Source organism: Podarcis bocagei (genome assembly GCF_964188305.1).
Source record: "Podarcis bocagei genome assembly, chromosome: 2".
Lineage (NCBI taxonomy): Eukaryota > Metazoa > Chordata > Lepidosauria > Squamata > Lacertidae > Podarcis > Podarcis bocagei.
In genome coordinates, this window is record NC_138126.1 from 54,245,279 (window position 1) to 54,269,697 (window position 24,419).

Here is a 24,419-nt window from a genome sequence, read left to right on the forward strand (position 1 = left end):
ACATAGAGATAGGGCAACCGAAGGCTAGTCACGCTCCATCCCCCACTTCCGGTTCCGTGTGGAAGCCGCCGCTTGAGGGCGGCTGATATAGAGAGGGAAGAGCGTATACGAGTACAATTCCAAGTTTCTAGTTATATGAGTTGGTTGCTGCGGAAATTCCGCGAGGGACTGGAAGGGTCGATATAGTTTTAGGGTGTGGGTGGGGGTGAGTGGCTGGCAGGTCCCCCTTGGGACAGCCGAGCGCATTGGAGACGACAGTCTTGGGGCAAGACCCGCTGACGTTTGTCGGGGTTGTGTTGTCCCGCATGTCCAACGTGGGAACCAGTAAGGAGGTGGGGGAGGGCGCTGCGCGGCATTTTCAAGCCGAGGCGCCTCTGCTGTGTATAGTCGAGCTCGGCTTCACGTTAGCCTCCCCTTCGGAAGGTTTGTCAAGCAGTGGCTGCAGCTTGCATAGCCACCAGTTACCTTCGCACCTGTTACCTTCCACCTGCGGGAAGGTTTTTGCTGGCGCCGCAGCCAGTAGCGCGCTGGGGATTTCTGGAGGAATCTGTCGGGCGGTTCCTCCGAAAGTGTTTTTTCCTTATTTTTTCATGTGATTGTAGTCTGTGCCTCCATTTACCACAACCACCACCTTGCGGGTTTCTAAGTGACCCAAGGACAAATTCGTAGTAACGCAACCCCAAAAGCTCAGCAAACCACCCGCTTTCTTCCACTCAGGGTTTTTATAAGCACACACACCAGCTCGGGCAGAAACGACGCCGTGGGAACTGGGAATGGGCATCCTCTAGACCACAAAAAGGAGAAGGCACGACGCACTTGTATTTGACAATACTGTACAAGTAAATCACCCGTGGGATCCCAGTACGATGAATTTGACCATAGGACTGTGATAGATGTCCCCCCCTCCCCCCCAAAAATCTTTTCTGAGAAGCTGCACTGGAAGGAAATCTCTCAATGGGATTAGGGGAGGTTTCCCTTGAAGTGAAAGGAACTTCTAATGAGACTTTTGTCAGGATGTTGACAGGGAGAGAAAGTTGGTAATTGCCCCCGCCCCCGCCCTTCCTTGCAGCTGCTAGTTACTTAACAAAAGCTGCGCTTCACCTTGTTTCATGGAGCTCTGTTTGCTGGGATGGTGATGGACCCCTGTGCTACTTCGCATTCCATAACTATGTCACTCATGGGTCACAGGTGCCTGCCAGGTTGTGCCTGCTGTGACACCTGCAACAATAAGTGACACAGCTTCTCATCAGTACCTCTTCTAAGTTCTGTGCCGTTTAAATGTTGGATTGTTTAGAAGCTGAATGTTACCGCCCCTACTTTTGTACTACCCACGCGTTAGTAGCATTCATGTAGCCCTTTCAATAAACAGTTGCAAATGCAAGCAGTGCTACTCTCTTGGCTCCCATGGCATAATGGACCACAGATCTCTTCTTCTCTTTGAAACAGATGGTGCAGGTGGTTTCACTCCTGAATGTCATTCCGACTCTGAGTGCGTCACATACATGTGTTGCTTGAGTGTCCACATTTTAAAAATACACTCCAGCCTTTCTCTAAGAATCCAGACATTTGATCTCTACCATATGGCAGTAGCTTAGTGTCTGGGTGAAAGCATTCATCTGTTTGCTTTCTTCCTATTTTCTTTTTGAAACAATTGGCTTTTAAGACCTTTGGAATTAATGAGACTGTGGCTGCTGACAAAGGAAAATGTTGCGTTTGAAGTGAATGTAGCTGTAGAGGCATTTGCTTGGAACATACTCTAGTGCAGAAGTAGACAGATTTCCCTGTAAGATCTACAACCCCAGGTCCACCAGCTGAAGCCAGGTGTAAAATAGTGGCTCAGGAAGGCAGACACAATTGCAGGACAAGTTTGCCTCCAAGCACATGCTGAGCCCAGGAAGGTGTGTTCAGTACCAAAACAAGCGCTCTCAGACATAAATCCTTTCTATTCCTGTTTTCCCACACTTTCTAAATTTCAGCAGCCTAATTAGGAGGTGGGGGGAATCTTTATTTTGTTTATATTGTTAAACCATTGAGAGTCACAAACTCTTGATGATCAGGATTTGGTAGTAGACCCTGATCCACCTTCTGCCCACCCGTGGTTAGTGTGCTTCGCACAATATGGCCTAGCTAGTGCCATGTCATGAAACCCGTAGTATATCTCTGTGCCCACCTAAATGCCAAATAAGACTATCTGTTTTAGCTCTTGGTTTAACAAAAACAAAGCTCTACAATATAGCATTTTCCTACCTGTCCCTCAAGGGACTGTGTGTCATACCAGAAGGAATAAATTGTGCAGGGTGGTGGTGGGTTGGGGCAAGTATTGTGAGACTAGCTAAGCCCACAGAGATGCTAGTAGGATCTCATACCTGAGGTACTGCAAGGAAAGGTGGGATTTAGATGTACATAAATACTAGGTAGCCTGTTTAATTCAGCTTTATTCAATGTTTTGGTTCTACAGTTTTAGCAAATAACGGTCAGGATCTTCTGTATGTTGGTGGAGCTTTCGGAGTCACAGTTCAAATACAGATTGAGCCCCTTTGCATTTACGGCTTAACTTTTCCTTGACACTTTATCAGATTACTTCACACTGAAAAGCGACATTTTAAAAACAGCAGTCAGCATGCTATCCAGCTTTGAAAATGGAAAGCACTCAGAAGACAGATGTACTTGCTACATCCTTATCTTACAAAAACATTAAATCCCCAGGCTTTGGGGAGCGAAAAAAATTCCCTCTAGTCATTTATCTCAAAAAAGTTCACTAGATGCAATGTTTAGATTGCTTATTTTGGAAATATAACAGAAGTTATGGTCTAGCTGGGGACTAGGGTCAGGGAAATCACAGGGACAATAACCCAATACCTTCATTAGAACCAACCAGTGTTTACAATATGTATGGCATAAGTGAGATTTCATTTTACACAGAATTCTTCCTAAGGCCAGATATTTTAAAAATGCATAGCAGAGTTGAAGAAGGGGGAACATGCTCTTCCTGTTTCCCTGCAGTCCTGGGGCACACAGCTGCCAATGGCACAGCATACTACGTACCTGGATTCAAATAAATTATCTGTCCATTTAAACTTGTTTTTCAAAATACTTTACCTGTGTGAACTTGTACAATTTAGGAACTTGCATTTCCCAGGAAAAGTGACAGCAAACAGTGTTTTAGGGCATTTAATGGAAACGTACAATGAATTTGCTCCTAGGCTTGCAGTAGTGGGTCCTGCCAATTAGTTTATGAATATGATGATAGCAGTCTCTGAAATGTTGTTTGATGTGTTTTCCTAATTACATATATCATTGTAACCTCAGAAATGAGAGTTAGGAGGCAATATACAACATTTTGTATGAGCGAAGCAGCACGGGTGAAAAGATTTTTGATTTCTGGAATCTTGCCATATTACAGGATTGCGGAAAGCATTCAGAATATGAAGAATAAGAATAGGCTTCATCAAAAATATTAAGCAGATGTCACCATAGGCAAAGTAAGAGTCTTATTGAAAAAGAACTGATTCTAATTCATAACATTGAGGAATCACCCTTTGAGACAAAAGGTTTGCATATCAGGAATTAAGTGTTTCACCACATTAGACGCAAGTTGAGGGGGAGTTGCTCTTGCTGGGTTGCACAGTAAAATATTGTTCAAGAACATTTGCTAGCTACTTTTTAATTTTTTTTAGGAGTTCAACATTAAAACCATTTACAATCTCACATTAATATATTAAAATATACAGAAGACAAACCATTTATTCCTGTGGTCTATAAAACAAACATAGTTCTTTACATGGTTTCACTTGTGTTTTCTCTGATTTTCAGTCCAGTCTTACTAACTTTTCCCTACCCTTCCAAAAAGTTAGTCACAGTTCTATTACTACTCAAAAGGACCTTGGTAAGAGCTGTTTGCACATGATCAATTCATTCATACTTTCCTAAACCATTCAGCAGTTTATTGTTTCCTATTACTTTTCCAGTTCTTCACAAGGATGATTTGCACCTGCTAACTAACTGTCCACTTAAGTCCTATGTTTCCTTTTCACACAGTTTCTCAAATCATTTAGTAATATAATGTAAACAGGCACATCTCTCATTATTTCTCCAATAACATTCAAGAAGTTGCAATACTTGAAATACCTTTACACAATTTCTAATATATTAAAAAGTCAGTATATTTGCCTTTACATCTCAAACAACTGCTTGAGGTGGAACTAGACATTTTAAAAATTCTTTTAGTAGTACCACTGCAGCAAATTTCATGGAATGCTTCCATATATTCCCATCATGCAAGAGTCTGTAAATCTACCCAGTACTCCTTCCCAAAGCCTAATTAGTAATTTTCTGGCAGTGTGAGGCTGGGGGTGGGGGGATGCTGGCCTAACACAGGGTGCCATAATACCCAAGTCTGCCACTGTCCTCTTCTCGTGGCCAAACCTTTGCCTGTGGGAAACCTGTAAGCAGAAACCAGGCACAGGAGCACTCTTTCCTCCTGTGGTTTCCAGAAACTGGCATTCAGATGCATTGCTGTCTAATTTCTTTAATAAGACTCCAATGATTTTCCTTTGCAGCTGGTGTTTTATGGAATGCCGCTCTGATATTTATAAAAAGTGATGTTTACAGAGAGCTGAAGAGAGAAGGCAGCAATGAATCAATTGTAGAAACCAACTATTAGATGGTTTCTGGGCAAATGACACTAATTTACTGCAGTGGCGTAGCGTGGGGGGTGCAGGGGGGCCGGCCGCACCGGGCACAACATCTGGGGGTTAGGGTTAGGGGGCGCAAATCCACGGGTTAGGGGGCGCAAATTACTTGCCTTGCCCCGGGTGCTGACAACCCACGCTACGCCACTGATTTACTGCGAGAACTACATTGTGAATACTGAAGCATTGCCTTGACATTGACCTGTATGTGAGTGTGAGAGTGTGCGTATGTATCTCCCTCCCTCTCTTTCTCACACACACCAGCAGTGTGCACAGTGCTTTATTAAGTGTAGAAGGACAAGTCTCAGCCCCAAGGAGTTTACAATCTGCAGTTCAACAGAGGCAAGTATACCAACCACTAAGTATTTGAAACATGTTACAACCAATATTGTGTGTGGTAAAACTGATTGCTATATCCATCAAATCATTCTCATTGCTCTGGGAATCAGGGAGCATATAATAATATCAAGAGACAAGTGACAATAGCAAACTGACCACTGAAGTGAAGAAACATCTGTTTCAGCTTTAGAAAATAGGTTAAGTGCTAACATACTTAATTTTGTTTTCAGTTTTGTTACATAGAACTGGAAAATAAAAATACAGTGAAAATATTTTCAGAACAAAAGCAATCCTGACGCCGAAACTTGGGAGTGTTTAATTAATAAAAGCACAATATTTTACTTAAATTGTCCAAATCTCTCCTTTTCATTTTTCACTCTTTTCAATTTCTTCAGTTCCCAAGGATGTTCTAAAAGAATTCGCTGCATTTGCAATTATCCTTTATAGTACCAGAAAGTCAATTTTTCCTTCCACCATGATACTGACCCTGCCTCAGCCCACTCCGGAATATTCCAAAAAAGAAGTTAGGGTTTCATATGAAATATCTTCTTGAAAGCCTTTTTGAAGTTCTCATTACAGAGTGGATATATAAATGGATTTAAAGTAGAATTTATATAGCCAAGCCAAATAGTAAACATATGAACCGGCCGATTGTAGCAGCTTTCACAATAGGCCATGACCATGAAGAAAACAAAATATGGACTCCAGCACAGCATAAATGCCGCCATTATGAATCCCAATTGTTTGGCTGCCTTTCTGTCTCTGTTCATACGCAACCCTTGATTAACACTCATGGAATGGCTGCGTAGCTTCTCCCATGTCTTTTTCAACTGACGGAGACTTGTGCTGTCTTTTTTGTTGCTATACTGAGGGAAACACCCTTCGATATAAGGATGATCCTCTAGAGTGAAATCAGAGTAATTTTTGCAGGGAGGCTGCTCTGCGTAAATCTTCTCATCCAAAGTCTTGTTTAACTCAAAGTCTTGGAGGCAAAGGCTCTCTGTATTCTGAGTGCTTTTATTGACACAGTCATACCTCATGCCTGCAGTGCCTGTTTTCATGTCACTCTGTGCAAGGGCTAGAGGAAAACAGCTAAGCTTCGCTACTTCATGGTTACTGCAACGAAAACCCTTTGGGACATCAACAAAACTGCTTGCTGGATATTTGGCTGCCGTTCTTTTGTTCTGGTCACAGCTGTTCTCGTTTGAGATGTGTCCAATATCTTTACTTGCGCTTCCAAAACAAATCTTTTGCACTTCTTGCAGCCTTCCACTGTACATACCTGATCTTTCCGAGGATGATATAAAAGACCCATTTATGTGCTCCCGGTGCCGATAATGCCGCTGGACAGCCTTGTATATTTTTGCATAGAACCAAAGCATCAGCAGTGACGGCACATAAAAGTTTATCATGGCTGTCAAAACTTTAAACCACACGATATTGCAAAAATCTGTTTCACATATATTTCCATTATCAGCCCCATCGTTCACAGTTGTGTTGCTGTCCTTGTAAAAATTACGCCAGCCAAGGATTGGGATGACCCACATACAAGAGAGCAGCCAAGCTACTGATATCATAACAGAGGCTCTAGTTTTGGTCCGGTACCTGAGATATTTTAGTGGCTGCTGGACAGAACGGTAACGATCTATGCAAAGTATGAAGAGACTGAATATGGAGGCTGTGCTAGCAACATAATCCATTGACAGCCAAAACAGGCAAGCATTTCTATTCCAAATCCATTTATCCTTCAGCAAGTACACAATGTTTAGTGGCATGACAGCTGCACCAACTATAACATCAGCACATGAAAGACTGACAATATAAAGATTGCCAACAGTTTGCAGTTTCTTTTCTGTTCTCACTGCGTACAGGACCAAAATATTCATGACAACTGTGATCAGGGAGATGCTACCCAAGACCAGTCCTAGAACAGGTTGAGCCTCTGTAGAATTCTTGTTTGTGGTTCTGTCAATCACACACATCTCTTCACTAAAGTTAGAAGAAAAGAATCAGTTGGTCAGTTGTTTTCTTCGTGAATCTGTAAATGAAAAAAAAAAAAAGTTCCAACAACAGGCTAAATTTTCCAACAATATTGACAGATATAGGTAAGAAGCAAGGAATGAGTTGACTGAGGTAAAAAAGATTACAAAGAAACTATAATGCAAAAATTTGCAAAAGCACCTGGATTTCCAGTCCACATCTCTTGTGCTGTATCATTAAAGGCCTTTTAAACAATTGCAATTCATATTATACATATTTACATGTATATATCTTTATGTGTATCTTTATGTGCCAATTATCTTCTCTCAGAAAAAGTTAAAAGGAGTAATGGCACTAAATTCAATCATGGCAGTTATATGAACTACAGGGCAGATGGGGCTGCATCCAATGAAGTCCCATTAGTGCAAGGACTTCTGCATGTGCAATAGGACTTTTCTTCCCTCTCCTCGCACCCCTTGTTGCCCACCAGTCTGCTTTAGAAGGTCAGGCAATGTAGTCCCCTGCAAACATTGCTGAACTACAGCTCCCATCATCCCTGACCATCAGCTATGCTGTCTGGGAAGAATACAGTGGTGCCCCACAAGACGAATGCCTCGCAAGACGAAAAACTCGCTAGACGAAAGGGTTTTGCGGTTTTTGAGCTGCTTCGCAAGACGAATTTCCCTATGGGCTTGCTTCGCAAGACGAAAATGTCTTGCGTTTTTTGCAAGTTTGTTTCCTTTTTCTTAACACCGTTAATACAGTTGCGACTTGACTTCGAGGAGCAACTCATAGAACACGGTGTGGTAGCCTTTTTTGAGGTTTTTGGTGATTTTTGAAGCTTTTCCAAAACTTTTCCGACACCGTGCTTCGCAAGACGAAAAATTCGCTAGACGAAAAAACTCGCGGAACGAATTAATTTCGTCTTGCGAGGCACCACTGTAGGTGCTTTAGTCTAAAACATCTGGAAGGCACTGCAATGGCTACCCCTGCTCTACAAAACCACAAATTGTAATCCAATTACTGCACACTGTATATGTGCTTTGGACTGTTTAGGGAATGTGCCTGATCCATTGCTTCCTATTAGTTATATTAGAAGTAGTGTAAACACACTTTCAGATATATATATTTAACTTGTCAGCAAATAAATTAATAACATTCCAACCTTGCTACTTCTGCAAGGTTCTCATTACTGTACAGTCACTGGAAAGAATGGCTGTCAAAAATACATTAAATGGTCAGCAACTAATAGCAGGAAGCTGAACCAAAACTCTCATTTCTTGCTGAACTCTTAGAGGCTGAGATTTTTGCTTTGTGGTAAATACTAATATGGTAAATGTATACCCCACCGTTCTTCCCAAGGGCAGCCTTCTGATATCCTGCAGTGTGATTCTCCTAAAGGAATATCAGTGATGCACCCCTTCATTGTCCACTCATATATTTAATCACATTCTCTAACTTAGTAACTCTCCCAACAAAGTCATTCTGGTTTGCTGTTAGTGGAAATGATCATTGAATGATATGGAGGGTGTCTCTCGATTTCCTCTTCTGTCCTTTTTTTATTAGAAAGCCAAGAACGGGGGACTAATTTTCGAACAGTTAGCAGTCAGCATATTTCAGCTTTTAATCTTGGTCAGGTTTCCATTCAATAGTAGTGTAAAACAGCAAAGAAAAGTTCCAAAAATCTGAAAGTGCATTTTGATTGGCCTCTGATTTTTTTTGCTGGCAGTTTGTCTTTGCCAGAGAATTACATATTCATTCATCAACAATTCCTCCTATGAACCAAGGGACAACTGAGGAAACTGTTTTAACCAGACCTTCACGTGCCACTCACTCTTGAGAAAGATGTTAACCTGCAAAAAAGGGTGCAAAGTTCTATGTTTACTTTTTATGCATTGCAAAACATTTTGTTGATGTTGGGACCAGGTATTTTAAGCTTCTTATAAAACAAAAATAAATGAATGTATGACTTCTGAATAATTATCAGCATAACCATGTTTTTCTGCAACTTCATTAACCATGATTCAGAACCATGATTCAGAACCATGATTCAGAATTCAGGTGAAAGAAAAGGCTATTGTCCTCTTTAGAAAAAAAAGATTTCCATTAAACAAGTAGGCAAACTCTTGTAGTTGATGGACTTGTTTGGAGATCCTTTCTTCTTTAAGCACATTTGTTCATAAACTTAACTGGAATAAGAGCAGCCAAAATGAATGTCAGCAGAAGTAAAACTCCTTAAATTGATGAACACCAGTGACAGAATCTATCCTGCTTTCATCAGCCTCAATGCATTTAAAATGGTAACAATAGTTATTTGATTATGCAGATTAATCAGTACTTGAATGGATACCATACTACCAGGTGCATGCCTTGTAGTAGTTTGGGCTTATTGGCAACCACTTATTTGGCATCCGTCAGAGATGGAGAGGGGCTTGTCATTCATTCCTTGAATCCTCGTCACTGTATCGGGGTTAATATCAACAGTTTCAAAAACACTGTAGAAAAAAATGTGAAGAGCACATGGATGGATAGTATATAGAGGATCATATAACAGTTGCATGTGGGGGGGACACATATTATGCTCAGATTATGCATTTGAATGTGCTGTGTTGCTATCAAAAATGAAATACTGGTTTCAAAATTGGAATGCTAGTTTCAGAGAGCTCAATCACGTAAAAGACAATGCAGGGACTCAAGGCAGCATCCTTGAGGTTCTCAGTCTCACGCCTGTTCACTGTTTAGCTTCAGCAAGACTACCGTATCATGTGTAGATACCAGGAATGGCCCAAGTCATCTTGGCACTTGAGGCAAACCACAAAAAAGTGGTTCCCCACACCAGGGGGAAAAGGTGAGTGAAGATCTATATAAGAAACAAGGGGAGGGGGAAATAACCATCTACATTGGGAACAGGGGTAGGAGGAACAAGGGTGCCCCCGCATCCCCAACACTAGCATCGCTGCAGCACCTACTAGTGCATGACAGTGGTGAGGTCAGAGCTATGCAAATCTGCTGGTGGGAGTACTGGATTAGCCCTGTAGGTACATCACACAGCTCTGACCTTACTGAAACCCTGCCCCACCCCAGCACTATCCAGCTGAAAGGCAGCAATGCCAACCTTCCAACTCGCGGAAACTATGTAATAGGTAACAGCCCGTTTTTCTACTGACCTGAAATACTGTTGTGTTTTTAAAAGGCTGCAAACTAAGAATTTTCTGAGCAAATGTGATGTTTTTGCTTATCTTGCTTTATTATGCACTCTAATATATAACTTTAGGATAGTAAAAAAAAAAAATTTCAATCATCACGGCAGCAGGGGAACTTCTCTATCCTGCGTATGTTCAAATAATCTGTATTAAGGCACGATGCAGTGTGGTCGGCGATGTGTAGGCTGCTATGCATAGAAAGCTCTTAGTATGAACAGTTCCCCATAGGATTTTTACAATGCAAAATCTTACAATGAACAATGCAGATTTAAAATTAAAAACACAAAAAGAGGGATGGCAGCATCATGGTGAAAATGGTGAGAACTACATGGCGAGACCCAAGCCTTCTTATAGAATATTCTAGTTCACTAATACAGCTTCCATATCACAGGTTGATATGGAATCCCTGGGATCACTGAGCTGGAACTGAAAGAAGACTTTTATGTCTGTGACGTACTGAATATAGGTAAACCAATTTGTTTAAACCCTCTCCTTCCCAGCCCTTTCATTTCCCTTCATCTGCTTACCTGGTTTCAACCCAGCATGGCTATCTGATTTCCATTCAGTTTTCCAGCCACTGCAGATGAAACCTAAAGTTTAGGGGGGGGGACACCAAACTTTCAGCACAGTTTACATGGCAAAAATAGGTAGCTAATAGAATGTTAGCTGAAGTGCTACAGGTATATGGTGACAGAATGAGGGGGCGGTGGGTAGCAGCAAAATAAATGAATAGAAATGTTTTTATTTGGAGCAGAGAGTGAACAAGTAATAAAGGTTTTGTTCAGACAATCCTAACCACACTAACCTGGGAGCAAGCCCCACTGAATTTAATTCTGAACAGACTTGGTTAGGACTGAGTTGTAAATCTGGATACAACTCTATGACCATAAGCTTGAGAGAATTTAATATCTAGAATAAGAGTTTCTGCTTTATTCCTTTATTCATGTAGCTACATGTTTGAAAGAATAGGGAAATGGAATCTCATGAGAACAGATTTAGATTCAAAACAGCATGTGGAAAGTGGTATCTCAATCAGAATGTAGGTATGAATAGAAAAATTGCTATGATTTAAAAAATAATGTCCAAACTACTGCAGTGGGAAAAGGAAAGATAAAGACACAATATAACAGAGCAAAAATTGTAAGTACATGAAGGCCCCCCTAAAATACTGTATAGGCTTTGGTGCTCTGTTCCATTAAAAAGAAGGGAAATGATCCATACCCTAGGCATTAATATAGCTAGGTCTCAGTAACCTACAGAATGTTTAAAAGATACAGGCAAATTAGCCATTTTACTGCAGACAAAAACTCTGAATACAGAAAGTCCAACATGAAAACTGAATATATAACCTCACTGTACTTTCTGATGTCAGAAAAAAGGGGGAAGCACTATCAAACAAGAAAAATATGAGCATATTCAAAGAACAATTATCCTTATAAATTATTCCCACATCCTAGTTGCAGTAGTATCACAGTAAATTAGCGTTAAGATTCATACCTCTCGTTTCATCATATAGGTAAGGTGATTTATCATATTACTTAAGGAACTATCTGAGAGATTTTCAAAGGGGATGAATTCTGGATTAATTGCAGTTTCCGAGTCCCCTTCAAAGGTAGCCCCACGTAGAGTGCATTGCAGTAGTCCAAGTGGGAGATAACTAGAGCATGCACCACTCCGGCAAGACAGTCTTTGGGCAGGTAGGGTCTCAGCCTGCATACCAGATGGAGCTGGTGGACATCTGCCCTGGACAAAGAATTAACCTGCGCCTCCATGGACAGCTGTGAGTCCAAAATGACTCCCAGACTGCGCACCTGGTCCTTCAGGGGCACAGTTACCCCATTCAGGATCAGGGAGTCCTTCACACCAGCCTGCCCCCTGTCCCCTAAGAACAGTACTTCTGTCTTGTCAACCTCAATCCGTTAGCTGCCATCCATTCTCCAACCGTAATGTACATATTCCTGTGAACTCTCTGTCTTGACAATGTAAGGTGAAGGGAAAGACTGAACTTGGGAACCGGATCTAACTGTTTTCATGGGCGTAGCCAGGATTTTTGTTTGGGGGGGGAGGACTTTTGTTAGGGGGCGTAAAACCTATGTGATTGGTCAGTTAGTTAAGTATTTCTATTGTTTTACTTGATCTATCGGGGGGGGGGGAGAAAAACAGCTGCCCTCTGCCCCCCTTGGCTATACCCATGACTGTTTCCCCGTTGAAATCAGAAGTACTGATGTTATAATTACTGGCCCAAACTGGCCAGATGATGGAAAATTAATTTACAGTTTTTCATGCAACTCCCCTCCACTTAACCTTCTCTCACATAAGGTTCACCCTGAATGTGTGCCATTTCTTATGTTTTCTACCCCAAATTTGCCACAAACTATCCTGAAACTTAGGACACGGGTGGCGTTGTGGGTTAAACCACAGAGCCTAGGGCTTGCTGATCGGTGTTTCGAATCTCCGCGACAGGGTGAGCTCCCGTTGTTCAATCCCAGCTCCTGCCAACCTAGCAGTTCAAAAGCACACAGTGCAAGTAGATAAATAGATACCACTCTGGTGGGAAGGTAAACGACGTTTCCGTGTGCTGCTCTCTTAGTGTGCTGACTGAGGAGCGGCTTAGTCGTGCTGGCCACATGACCCAGAAGTTGTAAACCGGCTCCCTTGGCCAGTCAAGCGAGATGAGCGCCACAACTCCAAAGTCATCTGCGACTGGACCTAATGGTCAGGGGTCCCTTTACCTTTCCTGAAACATACCTTCCCTGCCAACCTTCAAATCAGTCTGTTGAACCATTTTCTAACTATAAACTACTCCCCACCCCATCCTTAAGATAGGGCTGTGCCTGTGGCCCTATAAAACAAGTTCATTCATAGCGTGCACACAGTAAAATCACAACAATATATATTATACGACTGGTAGAGATCGAATGAATCATTCCTAGGATATCCACAGGGGAAAAAACAGCAGGTGCAAAAGTTGGTTTGTGAATTAACACCTACAAACAACTGCTGTGGCTGACAATCAAATGAGAATATTGATTCACTGTGATGTTTTCATTTGTATGACTACAGGTATAGGAGGGGGGTGATGAAAGGACGCATATTACACCAGCAGGCTTTGACAGATTAAGCAATGGCAGTGATTGAGTCACATATTAAAGAATGATCCAGAAGAGCAACCAGCTTGTGCAGTCCTGCATCAATCAGTGTGACAATGCTGAAGAAAAAGTAAGACATACAAGCCAATAAGTACATTTTGTTCCCTGAAGTCAGTCTGGCAACACAAATATACAGCATTAAATTTATTAATTTAATGGGCTCTGTGGAGGAAAGTTCTCAGATATTATAAAAATGGGCTGGCAGTCTGAATCAGCACTATCTTATTTACTGCACTCTCCTTGTCCTCAGAGTAGTACTCTGACAGAAGCCTTGGTCACCTAGAAGGGGGTCTAGTAAAATAAAAAGCAGCATATCGAAAACCATGTATCTTCTACCTACATGATCAGTAAGAAGCAGTTTTGGATAAGACAAAGAGGTATAACTGCTTATTTTAAAAAATGGATAGCAATTTGGTTCTTCGAAATCTGATAATGAATTGTTACTCTAACAATTGCAGTTGGAGTCCAGTTTAGGAGAGCAGGTGCTTTTAAAGATAGTTTGGAAGTCAATGACTAATTCAAACATGTCTTCTGCCAACAGAAAGGCACTTTCCGCTTATGGAACACAGCCTATGTGAGCCCTGGCCACTTCCCTGTGCTGCTGCAGCCTCCTCAGAAGTGGTGTTTTACGGTAAGTGGATGCAAAAGGGTGGGATGGGAAGGAAATGCAAAGCAAGCCCTGCTACACAAGCAGAGTTCTATTTGTGGTCCACTGGGTCCGAAGGAAGATGCTAGACAGAATTTGTTAGCGCTATTTGAGAAAAGGAAACAGAGAACTTTCTGTTAATTGGTAAGCAGTGTCATTTTGCTGTGTGCATGCTTTTAATATAATATTGTTAATATTACTTCATTGTGTTTAATTATAGATTAATGTATTCTCCAAGTAATTTGTATCCTTTAATTTACAAGGCTTTGAAGATATTTCTGAAATGTGTGAAAACCACAAATGAAGATTGGTTATGTTTACCAACCATGATGAAGCATAATATTGTGAAGATAAGTGGACTCCTCTAATCACAATGTTAGCTTTGCCTAAAACCCCCAGAAATGAACACAACATATGCAAAATACATAATAAGTATTGCTGAGTTTAAGAAAGAGATAAGGATTTCTTCTGTGGTGTTGCTGTACTTATATGGACAAGTAAAGGAATTGCTGGTTCACTGTTGATATTATTTTTAGAGGTCTCTGACTACATGTGGTTGAATCTTTCACATGCAATGCCCTTTTCTTAAAGGGCACAAAAAGTACAATTTAGAAGTGTCTTAAGTAGTTGATGTTTGAAGAGATTGCATTAGATCTTCACTGCCAGTACATTTAATAGTTCAGTCAGATTATCAAGCTTTGATGGAGCTGAACATAACAAGGAAAATTGATCAGGAGGGACAGAAAAGAATAGTCATGACACACTGTAGGGCAATATCATATTTTGGATACAGCAACATTTCAATTGTTGCATGAGGTTTCACTTTTAATGTAAAACTTCAAAAGAAAACAAAACCTGTTCTGAAAAACATAAGCAAAGTCTTAACAAAACTGAAGTCTGAGCAGGGGAGCTTGAGTTGATTTATATGCTGTTTACTGGTGCTAAACTCGGAGCAAGACTCAGCAGAATAATCAGGAAGGCTTTCAAACACAGCAGACTACTTCCCATGATGTGGAATAAATGAAGTAATGCATATCACCTTCTGAAAAGGGCCCCTATATTATTACTATTATTAATTAAATTTCTATACTGCCCTTCAAAAGATCACTGGGTGGTTTACAACATAAAAACGCAAACATACATAACACAGCAACAAACAGAAACAATAACACCCCCCCCCCCCGTACAAAGTTTAAAAGGCAATAGATTGTTTCATTAGCCAAAGGTGTGCGAGAAGAGGAATGTTTTTGCCTGGGGCCCAAAGATATGTAATGAAGGAGCCTGTCACACAGACCCATGCATATTTAAATAAGATGAAGGACTGAGAAAATTTATCCAAAACTGCATTAAGTTATATAAGACCATTAAATTCAGAGTCTAAACTACCGATACACATTATTGGCTGATTAAATATTAAGCAACTTCAAACCATATCTAAAGGCTATGAAAAAATTGGTCAAATTGCATCAGCCACATAGCTCTTTGGATAAATCATAGGCCATCTAGAGGGGACAAATACGGTAGGTATAGGTTCCAACTTTTTAACCAGAGGAGAGATATTGTCCAAGATGGCCAGTAGCTTTATTTAGGGCAGCTCTTAACTAGGACTGCCATTTTACAAAAAGTGAAAATCCGGATACAAAAGTTGTTGAGATTTTCTTTTCTTTTAGGGCCAAAGCTGTCAGGTTTTTGAAAAATTTCCAAAAAAGAAAGAGAGAAAAAAGGTTTTGAGCTAATTTTAAGGGAATTTGCTAAAATGTAGACTTATGACATGGGTAGCCATACTTCCGGATTTCCCCAAACATTTCAGTGATTTCCTCCCGGACACTGTTTCCTACTGCCGTATTCCAGCTATGTCTGGGAAATTCTGGACGTATGGCAACCCTATCTTAATCAAAGTGCAAGATGTAAAAATAGATAGGTATCAACTGCTTCAGACTGAGCATTTTGCTATCAGCAATTACATTTATATTCAAATCATGCACACAGTAAAAGGCTTTGAACAATTACTAGTTATTTAGCACTCCAAATAATGGGTCTAATTGCTCTATAAATTTCTCAGTTCACATTATGGTAACTCTGAAACAATGACAGTATACTGAGGAAAATGCCATAGGCTATCCTTTAGAGAAATCCCAGTGGACTAACTACCTCTATTTGGGCTCTATGAAATTAATTACTGCTACAACACAAGAGTTGGGATACAACATTTTGATCAGATGAAACATCCCTCTATAGGCACTAAAACATGCAAATTTAGATCCAATTAAGCACTGAGACACTGTGATTAACTTGCGTAAGTATTCAGAAGTGGAAGTTTTGCCCATCAGTTTATTAAATTTGAAGGCGGAAGGGAGACATTTTATATTAGTGATGTTATTACTATCTGCAATAACCACATCTCTCACTAAACAATATTTCAGACTGAGAATTTTCTTACAGGTTCTACACTCAAAATGTGTGAGAATGCCACATGTATTGAAAAGTGATATAGCACTTCATCACCTAAATATATACTGGCATTTTACCTCCTCTTGCTTCTGTTTCTAAATAAGATTAAATGGTCCTGATATGTTTTATATCAAGTGTGAAACTGTTTGTGGAAACCTTCTGCTAGCTTCTCCATGAAGATTTGTAAGGCGAAGATAAACTAGAAGTAATTTTACTAGGAATACCTCGGCCCATTTGTCAGGTCACCAGACAGTCTTAATATATAACACCTGTGGCTTGATGTCTCAGTTGCTAGTTATGAAAAGACAGTTCTGTGTATCAACACAGCCCACATCTCTTTGGGGATTTATTTATATTTATGACAAGGATTTCTACTCTGTCATTCTGTAACAAGTGCATTCAGTGCATTACAAAGACATTGAAACAATAAAAATAACACAGGAAGAAATAATAAAACACAAAAAAGGCTACATTGTGAGTGCACACAGAGGAAAAAAATGTCTTCCTTGAAGGCAGCAAAGGGGCCAGATGAAACTAGGCAAGTCGTTGTTGCTTTTTTACATTGCTGCCAATTTACATAACGATGTGATATTGCATGCATACATCTGCATTGCTGGCACCATTTTTAAAATGCTTTCGTCGCAATGTGCAACTATCAAAATAATTTAGAATAAAGCTATGAAGCTTGAATTAGAAATGTGTGGGCCTGTAGTATTATTATATGATTTTTGTTGTTGTTTTTAAGGGGATTATCATCTTCTGTTTAGAAACTGTTGGACAAGCTACAAGTACAGCCCACAAATAGGAACAGGACCACCAGCACTAGTGATGGCACTGTTAGCTAATCAGGCTATTGAGCACCAGTTATTGATTTTTCTAGTTTTTGTAATGTTATTATTGGAGTAACTGATTGTACTGAAAGGGGATGCTGTACAGCTGCCAGTCACCACCAGGATGCCCTTTTCATAGACCCAACAGAAAGGAACAAAAAGTTCCTTTTTAATGCTTTATTCACTCCTATATTGATTAATCAAATACTTATAAGCATTATTTCCCTTCAGTACATACAGCCTGTTCTAATAATCTAAGCAAATAGATGGTATGTTACCCCAACATGGTATCAGGCCTACTAATTGATCAGGCCAATCAGCAGATGAGAATCTTACCAAGCCAGAAGTAGTCGTAGTCAAACAAAACATCCTGTTTCAAGCATTATACTTTATGTACGCATGCAAATGAAGCCTGGGGGAATTTGCCGGTCACTAATGTAAGAGCTGTAAGCCTAACACTTGCACTGAATTTAGGAGCTACAGCAATTTCAAAGACCATGAAGGTAGAGTCTGAGAGGGACCAGACTAAGCCTGGAGCAGGCTATTAAAAATCTTGCAGAAGTTTCAGAATGGCCAAATATATGACCATGGTTAGCCCCAGTTTACCATGCACCACATCTGTATGCACCACAACACTCCAGTATACAACTTGTAATAAATGTTCAGGCAGGTTTCCTAAGTCCATGATTGAAAATTGCTGAGAAGGACTGGATCCACTATGGACTCATTCCACACTTTTACATGTCCTGAATGAGAGGGCATGAATTGGAACAAACGCCAACCTGCAGAAAACTCGACTGAGGTTTGCTACAATTCAGTGGTAAACATTGGGTTTTCCTGGGGAGAGTGGTGGGGCAAACGAAAAGCCCCTCAGACCCACGGCTAGAAAGCATGGGGCAAATGGAAATGTGGACAGGCCTTTGGTGGCATCAATTTGTCTTAACATAACAGTATATTGTTGCTTCTGAATGCAAATTCAGGCCAACAGTACCCTTAGCACCACCTGTGTCCATAAAGAAGTCGCCAAGTAGGAAGTTGGGGGACATTCAGCTAGACCTGACCACATTCAGTCCCTTTGAGTCCTTCAGTCCTTGAACAGGAAGAGTGGCAAAATAGTACTCATGGTTATACGTTCCAAAACATGGGTAGGCAAACTAAGGCCCAGGGGCCGGATCCGGCCCAATCGCCTTCTAAATCCAGCCCGCAGACGGTCCGGGAATCAGCATGTTTTTACATGAGTAGAATCTGTCCTTTTATTTGAAATGTATCTCTCGGTTATTTGTGGGGCACAGGAATTTGTTCATATTTCCCCCCCCAAAAAATATAGTCCACACCCCCCAAGGTCTGAGGGACAGTGGACCGGCCCCCTGCTGAAAAAGTTTGCTGACCCCTGTTCTTAAAGATAATTAGCAGAACTTATGAAGCTGCCTTATATTCAGTCCATCTCACTCAGTATTGTCTAAACTAATTAGCAGTGCTCTATAGGGTTTTAGGCAGAGAACTCTCCCAGCCCTCCCTGGGCTCTTCTGCAAGCAAAGCAGATATTCTACCTACCACTGAACTATGGCCCTTCTCTCCATTAATTAGTATTTTCCCCAAAATTAATTAGTGCTTATTATTAGAATTATGGTAAGCCTTTTTAGTTTCATTTTGCCTGGTACTTATTGTCCAAGTGGGTCTAGTGTAAAAACATCAATAGGAACAGAAATCAACAGAAAAAGACTCTTGCTAAATGCAAAATGCTACATCAAAGCAAAATTACTTTATCTTAAGACAGCACAAATAACAAAAACCGTATAGAAAAACAATAGAGCTTGGAAATTATTCATGTGGCCAGAGGATAATCAGCCTCAGAATTTGTATTTGTGTCTAAAAACAGAGCACACAAGACTGTAATTTATTTAGATTTATGAGAATATATAAGTTTATTTGATCGGTACACAAAATCCCAAATATTTCCCAGCTACTGTTTTGAAAACATTCATATTTTCCTTGTTAACTTTTGAAATGTTCCACTTCTTTTGCAACCATGGAAAGCCTGCTCCCTATTTCAAATCACTTAATTATCAGCTCCCTTTGACAGAGACGTTCAGCAGGACAGAAATGAATTCGAAGAATTTATTATTGTTTTCTCTGAACCCTCAATATACCACAAAAGCTTAAATACCTTACTTGAACTCATGAAGCTTTAATGGCTGCAATAAAAAAATTGCTATATAAAAGAAGCATGCTATGACTATAACACACAAGTAACCAGTTTCTTGAAGGGCAATCTGACATTGCTTATTTCTTATCTTTATCACTAGCACTATGAAGCTCCACAATGGATTTCACAATGTCTTACAGAAAGCTAGTTTTAAAACACATAAATTGCCAGTAATGTAAAATTAAAATAGCTACAACCAGCAGAAAAATCATTATGCAGTCTGCCAAGACCACCAGCAATTTCCAAGTTGTCTGTGGGGAGAAGTTTGGGAGCTGCTGGTTATATGTACAAGTGAGTGAGTGTGAATGTGTGTGTGTGTGTGTGAGAGAGAGAGAGAGAGAGAGAGAGAGAGAGAGAGAGCGTGCACTGAAAATGCACTGCTGAGAACTATTCCTTTACTGTTTTGTTTGATAAGGATAATGCTATTTTTCATCTTCCATCCATTCAGCTTTTGGAAGACAACACCTTTTTTGTGCTTTCCATCTTTGTTTTTAATATCGTCCCATCTGCAGATGTCTTTCTCCATGTGTGTTTTCTTTCACTAAATCATCCAGTCTGAATTCCACATGGTATCATTAGCTCAGGAAAGGAGAGTAGAAGTAAGTTGATCTAATTATTGTACAACATTATACTTTTTGGAAGAACGTTGAAAGAAAAATGGATCATTTTTTAAAAATTGCCTGTAGCATGCTCCCACTGGCAGAAGGGAGGACATTATTTCTGCAGATTCACCCTTCTACCTGCACCCCACTTTGCTCCCCACAAATCTACTATGGAAGGCTGGTGTGGGGGCATTCAAAACAACATGGGAGATGGCACTGGCAAGGGGATGGGAGAATCAACAAAAATTGCCTCCCTTCCTTGTGCCAGTGGTGGAAGGATGGATGTCCTTCCATGAATGGAAAGAACCTTCTGTTCAAAGAAGAACAACTCTGGATCCATGCCTACGTGGAATGCTGGGAACGTTAGAAACACAGGAAGCTGCCTTCGACTGAGTCAAATCATTGGTTCATCTAGCTCAGTACTGTATACTGTTTGAGACCGGAATCCTTCCCAGCTCTACCTTGAGATTCCAGCAACATGTGCTCTACTACTGAGGGGCTATGGGTCCTCCCCAAATGCTGCATGCCACCGTTACAGGCCCTTCAAACAGGATATTCCACACTCACCATAATCATCTAGATCACTGGTGGATCGGGACCACTGGTGGGTCTCAACAGGAGCACCACCACCATGCAAATATATGGTAAAATATTAAGAAATGGGTCCCCAAATGGATGTTTCGGTTAAAAGTGGGTCTGAAGAGGTTGAAGATACTGTATCTAAATCACAAAAAACAAGCTATTATATAGTAGAAGAGACTAGTGGCTTCAGATACACCATTAGTGCAAGAAAAAGACTTAGTATCAAGAAAATCTGTATAAAATATTATCAACAACATAGATGCAATTCAACAAAAATGTTTTCCGTCAGTCTTCAGCACGGTAAACACATGAATGTCAAATCTTGTACATTTCTGATACTTTATTTTCTAGTCCTTCATCCATATCCATGGGGCTTCATGTGATTATTGTACTTTACCAATACAGTTTCCACAGAAAATGAAGTTAATTTTAATTGTGATTTGTCTCCACTTCTCTGCAGCATTTTGAAGGACATGGTTGGGTTGTTGTTTTTAATGCATTATTCAAATACCACAAAGGCCTCAGATTGTCCACAGAACATAAACAACTAGTTCATTAGTTCTGGCTCTTCCAGCTCACAAAATTCATTGTCTAAATTAGTAAGCACTTTAGTTGGAATGAGTCACTAAAATGTGTTGCCCTAGTCACAAACAAAATAAGTGGCAACTAGAAGAATACAGGACTGGAGTTGAAAGAGTGATACTTTTTTAACAGGGCAATACTGTATCTGAATAATTATTAATAATCTAATCTGAGTTTAAACATAGACGCACTTAGACAAAATATGAAACAAGTGTACTACCTTTCAAGTGTAATTTGGAATAACTGCACTTCAGTTCTATGTGGAAAAGTAAACCAAATCCTAGGGACCCCTGACATTGGATGTCCCATCTCCCGTCAACAGAGATCTCACAAGAAAGTGCAACATACCCCAGTCCTGAATCCTTCCAACATACAAGCCCCATCCACGTATACCACTCATCATGGCAGTCATTCAGCTAGACACTGGCCTGGTTCAGACATAATGCTAAGCCAAGCCATGGCTAAGTGCAAATGAACAGGCATGATGATGTACAGAGAGGAGACCATGACTGCTTCACCTTTCTCAGGCTTCTGCTGCTGGTAGAGTACCAGGAGTTAAGCCCTGGTTTGGCTTAGCATTATGTCTGAGCCCAGGCTCATGCTTTTTCTCTCTCCAAGCAAATCATAAGGTTTGTTCTTGGTTTACAACTCATTGTTTGCTTGAGGGAAATAAACTTATGAGCCCAGTTTCACACACAACAGTTAGTCAAACCATGGCGTAACTTTCATGTTGTGGCCTGGTCCAAAGCCAGACCCCACAGAGAAGCAGGTCAGAGGCTGCAGAACAATGGATAGCTTGTTGGACATCTCCATTGCTTCCATCCAGTTCTGAGCTTCTTGCCCTACTCCTGAACCATGACTCCTGAGTCCTGTATCTTCTGCTGTGCTTGTATTGTTACTTGCCTGAATAAAGACCTCTCTTGACCTTCCAAGTAAGAGCCCTTTTTGCATGTGTTGGGCGAGGGCCAGGAAAACTTCTGCCTTTCCACCAATGTGAACTTCCAGTGTAGGAGGACTGGTGGGTCCAAGAAATAGCAGAAGCAATAGCCATGGAGATAAATAGCAGAAAGGAGGCGGCATGCAAAGCTCTTTTGAAAACTCAAGAAATTAAGTAGTGTGCAGTACAACAAAAACCTCACCTTAAATTCTACTGCTGTGGTTTCATAGTAATCCTGTCCAAAAAGAAAAGAGGCTTTAATAATGGCAACTTCCTAATACTTTATGCTGAGTTTTGGAATTGTTTTAGGGATAGACAAACATTGTGCCCTTCAGATGTTGCTGGACACAAACTCCTGCCAGCCCCAGCCAACATGGCCAGTGGGAAGGGATAATAGGAGTTGTAGTTTAACAACTTCTAGAGGGTGCCTCATTGACTACCCCTGCTCTGCTCATATGTGCTTAATATAGTCACTAAATATTTGGATGGGATTTGGACCATTCACCACTGGCTGCCCCCAAACTTGATGGTGCCATGCATCTTGCACCATAAACATTTGCCTGTTTAGAGGAACAAGTAAAAAGGAGCTACCTGTATAGGCATTTTATAAGACTAGGGCCCTCATTTGCACAGGGGTCTGAATCATGTGGAACTGTATGTATACAACTGTGCATACATAATCACTATTTTATACACATTCTATTCAATGCACAGATATTTGGGGTTGCATCAGGGCTGGGAATATCAGGGTGGAGTCCTGCTTTTTCCACATTTTTAATGTACATGTGGAGCATGTGTACACATATGAGATATCATAGCAAATTACACTTGCATATGGAAGATGACACTTTTTTTTCAGTCTACAACATTTTTGCAGCCATTGTGTCTAAGATGCCCAATCACTGCTTTTCTGAGTCAAAGCCATGGCAGGAAAAATGGTGACTCAATCTGTAGGGGAGATGTGGTAGACAGAAAGGAAGTACTTATATTTTCTTTTTTAGTGGCAGCAGAAGTGAGTGGGAACCAATGATGCAATTCAACTGTGGATTATTTTCTGAGCAAACACAATTAGGGATTTGCGTGATTTTAAAAATGCAGAGAGTAATTATGCTTGCTCACAGAGTTATTACCATTATTTCCTCTGTAGTGAATTATCATTGCAAAGTTACATTTTGCATGGAATAAACACATCAACTAATTCGGAACTAATTTTCTCTACTTCCTGTTATTACCAGACAGGTTGGACTGTGAAAGAACATCAAGATTAGCACTAGGATTTTAACTCTTCTAGGATTGCAAATCTGCAACAAATCTACAGCATATATTAATGTTTTTCGGGGTTAGTGAATTTCAGCCAAAGGGACACACGGCCTTCTAGAAACCCACTTCTTGGGCTGTATGCCACTCTCCAAGAATGTGGGCACCCACACGAGAGCATATGCACACAATAGATTGAAGCCAACTAATGTTTACTCAGAGTAGACCCATTGATATTAATGATACTAGATCCATTCATTTCAATGGGACTACTCTGAATAAATGTTAGTTGACTACAACCCAGTATTTTATTTCAGGCTCACTGATAGGTGGGATGAGGGGAACTTTTGGCTAAGCCCTGCTGCAAATGCAAATTGTGAAGATCTGCTCAATTCCACCACCAGATTTTACACTCTCTGTGTCTCAGGGCCTTTCCCTGTTCTTGGCCCATAGCGCTTTGGAATTTGCACTTTGATGTTGTCCTTTCAAATGTGCCAGGGATGACATGATTTTCATCCCCTAGTGCTCTCTGCTCTGGTGCCATACCACTGTCGTTAAGCAAGGGTCAGCAACCTTTTCCAGCCGTGGGTCGGTCCACCATTCCTCAGACCATGTGGTGGGCTGGACTATATTTTGGGAGGGAGAAATGAATGAATTCCTATGCCCCACAAATAATCCAGAGATGCATTTTAAATAAAAGGACACATTCTACTCATGTAAAAACACTCTGATTCCTGGACTGTCTGCGGGCCAGATTTAGAAGGTGACTGGGACACATCCGGCTCCCGGGCCTTAGGTTGCCTACCCCTGGTCATTAAGAGTCACTGTGGAGCAGATCAGAACACTCGGGAAAAAGGAAAGAGTGCTTGGAACTGCTCCACTTAGAGGGTTTCTTACAATCAAACAATATATAATTTTTGTTAAATAAAAATTGTTAAATGTTTCCTGAGTATTTGGCCATCAA

General features: G+C 40.7%; 1 protein-coding gene across 9 annotated transcripts in view; it reads right to left on the reverse strand.

Moving 5' to 3' along the window:
• Positions 1-5,404: 5,404 nt before the first annotated feature.
• Positions 5,405-24,419, reverse strand: part of HRH1 (histamine receptor H1) — an 87,250-nt gene continuing 68,235 nt past the window's right edge. For 2 of the 9 annotated variants that reach the window (XM_081176772.1, XM_081176778.1), the window contains exon 2: positions 5,405-7,068. In XM_081176772.1, the coding sequence (XP_081032898.1) occupies positions 5,555-7,012 (1,458 nt within the window). In that variant the 5' untranslated portion in view covers positions 7,013-7,068 and the 3' untranslated portion in view covers positions 5,405-5,554. Of the gene's footprint in view, positions 7,069-9,368; positions 10,715-10,740; positions 10,804-19,960; positions 20,075-22,400; positions 22,434-24,419 lie in introns of those variants that run through there. The other 7 variants (XM_081176776.1, XM_081176777.1, XM_081176773.1 and 4 more) reach the window with 7 other exon arrangements.